This window comes from Ceratina calcarata, unplaced genomic scaffold (genome assembly GCF_001652005.2).
Source record: "Ceratina calcarata isolate Rehan_Ccalc_2016 unplaced genomic scaffold, ASM165200v1 scaffold1310, whole genome shotgun sequence".
Classification (NCBI taxonomy): Eukaryota; Metazoa; Arthropoda; class Insecta; order Hymenoptera; family Apidae; genus Ceratina; species Ceratina calcarata.
Genome location: NW_017134153.1, coordinates 2,211 through 9,418, shown reverse-complemented (window position 1 = coordinate 9,418; position 7,208 = coordinate 2,211). Strand labels below are relative to the sequence as shown.

Genomic DNA, 7,208 nt, shown 5'->3' with positions numbered 1-7,208 from the left:
CTTAAATGCCATATGGTACTTGTGCTTGCTACGTTATTTTCCGCGAACAGATAATTTGGTTTAATAGTCGCATTAAAAAAATATAAATTTGAATAAACCTTGGATGCTGTTGCAATTTCTTCCATTTTGTTATTCATTACTTTTACCTCGTTTTCTGTGAATAGAATCTTTTTCCCATGTTTCACCATTTTTGCTACAGACAAGAGACTTGTTTTCAGTTCAGGGACGTCAAGAGTGTCTTCACATTTTATAGTTTTGTTTTCAAGGGTTAAATATTGTTGCGCCGGGGAATGGTGTATCGCGGACAACTCATTTAATACAGTAAAATTATAAAACGGAACAATAACATAAAACTTTATTCGAAAACACAAAACAGAAAGTCCGATAACACGTCCGAAACATTCGAGGTCCCGCGCTGTTCTTCCGTTCAAATAGTTGCCGGTTCCTCAATAGCAATCGGAAGCCGGGCCCTCGCTTCCTCTCGTTTACAGGGGCAGCTTCACATCGTTGCGAGACATCTTCACGCTGTCGCAACGCGCGGCATGTTCAATCCGTCGCAACAATACACATCTCCTATCAAGGGACGCGGTAGCGTCCCGAAGGCAAGTTTGAGTCTGAAGATTGCAGCTTGTCGTCGGGTACCGCGTCCCTTATACAAGGNGTATTCTACAGTGAGCAAGAGAAAATTGAAATAATTTTAATTTACGGTGAGACTGGAAGAAATTCTGTATAGGCAGCTCGACTCTATGCAGAGAGATATCCCGAAAAAAATCATCCTTGTCGACAAACTTTTGACCACATTGTTCAGTTATTTATTTCAACAGTGTTAAATTATTGAAAAGAGAACGATCGAAACCTGTTACTGGAGATGATAAACAAGTTTTACTTACTTATAAGTATTCCCACTACTTTTCTACTTTCCGCGAGTTTTCCTTCATCCAGAAACGAACCAGAGTCAGAATACTTTCTTCCGAATCGAATTTAGTATTCCTACAGTCATTCCATTCCTTGTTCTTGCGCAATCCACCAACGAGTATAATACCGGAATTTTCTTATTTTATAGATATTGACTATGGAAGGCCAATTTCTGCTAGCCTTCGGCGAGAAAGGCTGTCGTTGTGGTCAATTTAATTATCCATGGGATGTAGCAGTAAATTCTGAGTGCCAAATAGTCGTGTCCGATACGAGGAATCATCGTATACAGTTATTCAGTGCTGAGGGCGTTTTTCTTCGCAAATATGGTTTTGAGTCGGCGCCAAATATGTGGAAACACTTCGATTCCCCACGTGGTGTGGCGTTCAATCCCATGGGTAACGTCGTCACCACTGATTTTAACAATCACAGGGTGCTTATAATTGACAGTGATTTCGCGGACGCGCGAGTGTTTCAGAGCGAATGCCCTGGTGATTCGAAATTATTCCAAAGACCGCAGGGTCTAGTGATAGATGATGAAGGCAATGTCGTTGTAGCTGATTCGAGGAATCATAGGATACAGATATTCGACAAGAATGGAACTCTGGTGTGGAAATTCGGTAGTTATGGGAAAGGAGAAACTGAAATGGACTGTCCGGCTGGAATTGCATTATGTCCCGATGGCAGAATCGCAGTGGTGGACTTTGGCAACAACCGAGTTCTTCTATTTTAACTGATCAGATCCTGCAGGGTGCTCAGTGACTGGGATTAGTTGCGTTTCCAACACCTACTTGCTACAGATACCTAAAATGTTTTGATGGAATTCTGAACTATCTCAAAATTACCAATAATGCAACAAGTTCCGGTTTTCAGTAGTACAATGATAAACCAGAAGTAATAAAAGATAAGTTTTAAAAAAGAGAAATTGCGGACATTGCGTTGCTTGTTTGTCTCAATTCTAGAAGTAAGCTTGTAGTGCTTTGATCTATTCGCATTATCATTAGCATGTACGTATGCGCGAATTCATATTGTGAGTGAATAGTTGTATGGAATTTGGTGTTACATTTTTCATTCTGTCGTATGATGCAAACGGATTAAATCCAGGGGCGGATTAAGCGGTAAGCGGACTAAGCGGCCGTGTGGGGCCTCGGAGGAGCCCGGAGGTCTAAAAATATCTTAACTTAAAGATTTTAGAAATGACCGAAAAGGGGGGGTGGTGGGTTCAAAAATGCTCCTTAAAATAATCAAACAAATCTAAAAACAAAATGTTAAATTTATGGCCTCTAAATTGGACTCTTTAACTGTTTATTTCAGTAAATGTTTAATAGTGACGCAAAGTAGAACAACATNGACAGTGTTTCCCAATATGGGTCCCACGCCCCACAGGGGTGCAATTTGATTGTTAATAGGGCAAATTCGAAAATGGACCTATCCAAAATTTTTTAATTACATTTCCTTTTTATTTGTAACATAATGAGAGTTTCTTCAAGATCTTTTTTTGGGCGGGGGGGCAAAATGTTTACCACTAAGGGTTCCCACTTAATCCGCCGCTCGTTAAATTCCACGTATAATAATAAGGTAGAGGCATTATATATACGGGGTGTCTTCAGATTGGACGATCAAACTGCATCAGTATATACTATGAGTAAAAAGACGGTGGACGGAACTTTGAAATAGAAATATAAACTTCTTTTCAATGTAATAGACCGTGATAATAAAGTATTTTCAGACCTAACTTTATATAACATTTTCTCCTTATTGTTACTCACAGAACATACGGGTATAGTTTCATTGTTTAATCCGGAGACATCCTGCATATACAATAATATGGAAACCCGTATATATAAGGTTTCGATATTTCCTCAATTTGTGTGCCAAATGTAAAATGAGAATAGTGGTGGGAGAGAAGAAGAGAAATTAAATTTCTGTTTTCTAATGATACTATTACATCCTATCAAAACACAACGCTACTTAATACATTATTCATTTAATTACTTCACTAATTCGTTTAATTATTCGATGCTCAAGACTAATTATAAGGATATGATAAGAAAAGAGAAAGAATAGTCTAATATTTTGACTATATCTCTAAAGAATCAAATTAAATTATATCGCCAAGGAATGCGAAATTGGAGTTAAAGAGAATTTCCTCAAGATTATTTATTGTTAGACTACGAACTTTATGCAATTATAAGAAAATTGAATGTGCAAATGACACGTGTACTAATTAAGGCAATTCAGAATATAAAAAGCTGAAATTCAATGTTTAAATATTCCAACAAATGTTTATCTAAAATACATATTTTAAACGGATACTATAAATATTTTACTTTTTCATAAAGATCTGCAATCTATATTACCAAGACGACGCACAGTCGTCCGAAACCGTAAAAACGCGAACATAATTTAAATTTTCAACATTTTTAGAAACTAATGAATTTCAGAGTACTGATTCTTATATCTCCTGTCTAAATAACTACATAAAAGTAAGTTGCTATGAGTAACTCGGAATATTGTAAGACAGCGTTGAAGTCAAAGAAAAATGTCCAGAAAATGCATATTTTGATGCAATTCATATGTATTATATTTTTATGTAAACGAACATTTGATGCAATGAAGCTTACAAAGCGTGAAAGAGTATTCTTTTAGCTACAAGTACACATAACATTTGTTAAGAAATACATATTTTAACCTTATAAAAATGTTCATTCACTTTTTTCAATATCCCCTCCCGTTTTTTTCATTTGACGATGATTGCAAGTTGGAATTTACGAGAATTGACAATGAGTTTTACTTGAGAGTGTTCGTTGGAATATACTTAAGACGGATACGCAAAAAATTTTTATTACTACTTGCTAATTTAGATGGTATAATAATAAAAATGTAGTTAATGTAAAGAAAATTGTTACTGTCATATGAAAGGAAGGATTTGAATAAGGATTTACACTGTTTATAACTTAAAATGGTGAAGTACAATTTGCAAGCGGAATATCAGAAATTCGTTTTTAAGTATTCTGCACATTGTTAAACATTCCGATACCCGATTATAAAATTTTATTGCCTACGGCCTACGTGCTCGGCTGGGATTATGTGTTTGGTAATCCCTTCTCAAATTATGGTAAGTCTAAGTTGAGATCCACAAATCAGTTCATTTACACATGAGAAGTACGAAAAGAAAAGTGTTAAAATGTAATTATTTTTCATGAGTCAGACTTAAGACGCGATAAAGCGTATGTGTGAGTTGCGCCTTCTATTCTTGCGCATGTACGTATATTCGTATGACTATGTCGATTATTGAAAAGGTGTCAATGGCCGGTATTCAGAGTCTTTACTTATTCTTAAGATTGTCTAAAGAATTTGCTATCCCTGTCTATCCCATATTTCTAGTCCTTCTTCTTCTTCTTTTGGAAGAATCAAGGGATGCGGTAGCGTCTCGAAGGCAAGTATCAGTCTGAAGGTGGCAGCTTGTCATCGGGTACCGCGTCCCTTATACAGGGTGTCCCAGAACTAATACTACGCCCAAAAATGAGGAGGAGCTGAGGTGATTTTAAACAACTTTTTCCGTTGTGAAAAACTTGTCCGAGGCGTGGTTATTGAGTTATTAACACAAATCCCCGACCAATTAGAGCGGGAGTATACAAGGCGGGCAGGAACGTGACAACCGCCTCGTGCATTACCGCGCCAGTATGTCGCGCTCGTGACGAGAGCATAGGTTTAAAAAAAAGTTGCATGCAAAAACGAATTAACAAATAGGTTAAATATCAGAAGAAAGAAAGAAATTAGTCGTTACACTGAACAAATGTAACATGCTCAATGAAATAACAAACAACTTTTCAAGTTACAGAATAGATAAAATTATGAAAAATGCGAAAAGAATCAGAATTGGACTTACTTTTTCATTGGTAAGTGCACCTGCTCCTAGAGAACGTGAATGGGTCAATGGGTCGACCTTCGGTACTCGAAGACAGAAACACATGGTCCGCAGCAGCTGATGCTTGGAGCAAGTCAGTGACCTGCCGATTCGTTCCTTATCATCACGATCACTGTCACTTTCACACTGGCAAATTTTCACAAAACAAAAATTGTCACTTTTACACTTTCCAAATTCACTGCCACTTTTCATTTTACAAATCTATTGTCACATTACACTTTGCAGTTGAAAATTTGCATACACGGTTTTATTTTAATTGTTAGTTCCGATCGGAATACCGTTCGCAGAACAATTCCACTGCCGCTCTTGGATTCTAACTCACTTACGCGTAAATAACGAACATATTAAAATGTTCCGTGTTCGTTAGGGCATGCACCATTCTGTTTAGTAACGCAAGGCAACGCCAAATGACCGTTCGCTCGAAGATTTTTTTCCAGAAAGTCTTTCCCCATTCGGTGGACAAGTCCGTTACAGAAAATATGTTTGTATTTTTCAATTAAACTCGGCCTTCGTTTCCTTGTCATCCCTAAAAATTCTTCACGTGCAGAACACTCGAACCGATGAGAAGAGACAGTCCCCAGACTTGCACTTACCAGATGCCAAGACCGAATTGCCTTTTGTTGTACACACTCTGCTGGGCGCATGCTGACCGAGCCCATGGGATAAAATCGTAAAAAGGAAAGCTTTGATTTTCTTCGATTACCATTAAAAAGACGTTAACGGTTAAAAACACTGCCTTCCAAAAATTCACCGCAGAAAAGGATTCTACGTTTCGTATAACTACTGCCCGACGTGATGCACACTCTCGAGTCGTATTCGTGTAATGAGTAATGTAATTTCTTCCATTCATAACTCATTCATAATTCAATTGCAATGGAAGTTATAAATACAAATATCTTACATTGCTCATTACAGTCGTACTCGGCAACAGATTGATGATGCCACGGTTATTGTGAAATTAAGGTATACGTGAATTACGATCCACGGTGTGTATCACATCAGAGAGCACGAAACGTAGAAAGAAATGTTTTACTGTATGGGAATGAGTGTGAGTAGCAAGGGATTTGCGAGGTGGTTCCGGATAACGGTGTTTCTGCAAAACCAAGGGAGGCGTTGGATGTTTAAAGCGCGTTTAATTGATAAATAAAGTTCTCGCCTTACAAGAATGTCATATAAATGAATGAGCTTACTTTAAACATTGAGTTCAGATTTAGCACTGAATTCACAAAATGTCTGTTTGCACGCTTTCGTCGTTTATATTAAACGCGAGAGTTTAATGATTAACTGATTGCTGAGTTAATCAATCCGAACTAGAAGTTACGGCCCATGAGATTATATTAATTTCACAGAATGTGAGATTAGAACTGATTGCGATTGCTATGAGAAACGTGCGTCTGGTGCTGATCATGCTGATGACTCTGAAACGAACAGTGAGGACCGTTGACCGTGAATTCGGGGCCTGGCTTCTTCCTGCGCAGGATTTATGCGTCCATTCCATCCATTTATGCGTCTCCTGCGCACGTACGAGGTCCTTAGTAATTGGCTCATCGATTCGGGCATCGATCGCATGATCCTGTGCTCGATGCGAGAGCGCCTTGAATTTCTCAAACATTTACAGTACTAAATTTTTAAAAAGCAGTGTTTATTGTCACCTACCTCTTTTTAAGGGTAATTGAAAAGAAGCAGATTTTTTCTTTTCAAAATTTTATGGCAAGGTCTCGCACAGCGCGCGCTCTAGTTGATAAGAGGGTACGCATTTGGCAGGGTTTTGTGTCGTGGCGCCCAGGGGCTTAAGGAGTCGCCTGACCGGTACTGGAAAGCTGCCCGAGTACGCACCGAGGACCGACAATATCCATCTGATCATAAGCTGATTGCCGATATCCTAAGAGTTTTGTATGACTGAGTTTCCCCGCGTGGAACAGGCATCGAGCCACAAATTGCATACGGGGCTTTAGAGAACTTGAAATTTATCTAGGAAAGTCATGGATTCTGGAAGACCTGCGTAATAAATATTATTTGACATTATATCTCTAAAGAATAAATCAAATTTACATTAAAGAAAACAAATTGTTTAAAAATCGAATATTAACACCGATATGTTATTGTTCTCGCGGTTAGCTCGATTTCTACCTTCGGAGAAAAAAAACCTCAATCCGAAAGCCGTGCTAATGATCGAACCGCGAATCGAATTTATGAAATTAATATTCGATTTTTAAACATACCGCCTCCCTTGCGCGATCCGCGCAATCCGATAAACGAATGAAATTCAATGCAGTGTGGAGGAATATTAGAACTTGATAGAAGGACTCACCGCTCCTGCATCAGCTGCAACGCGTGCACGAGGACCGAGGGCACTCCGCGGTCC

General features: G+C 38.4%; 1 protein-coding gene across 1 annotated transcript in view; it reads right to left on the bottom strand.

The window, feature by feature from the left end:
• Positions 1–6,794: 6,794 nt before the first annotated feature.
• LOC108629211 (uncharacterized) overlaps positions 6,795–7,208 on the bottom strand; it is a 2,348-nt gene continuing 1,934 nt past the window's right edge. Inside the window, exon 2 of the mRNA XM_018031730.1 lies at positions 6,795–6,841. Within this exon, the coding sequence (XP_017887219.1) occupies positions 6,795–6,841 (47 nt within the window). The remainder of the gene's footprint in view (positions 6,842–7,208) is intronic.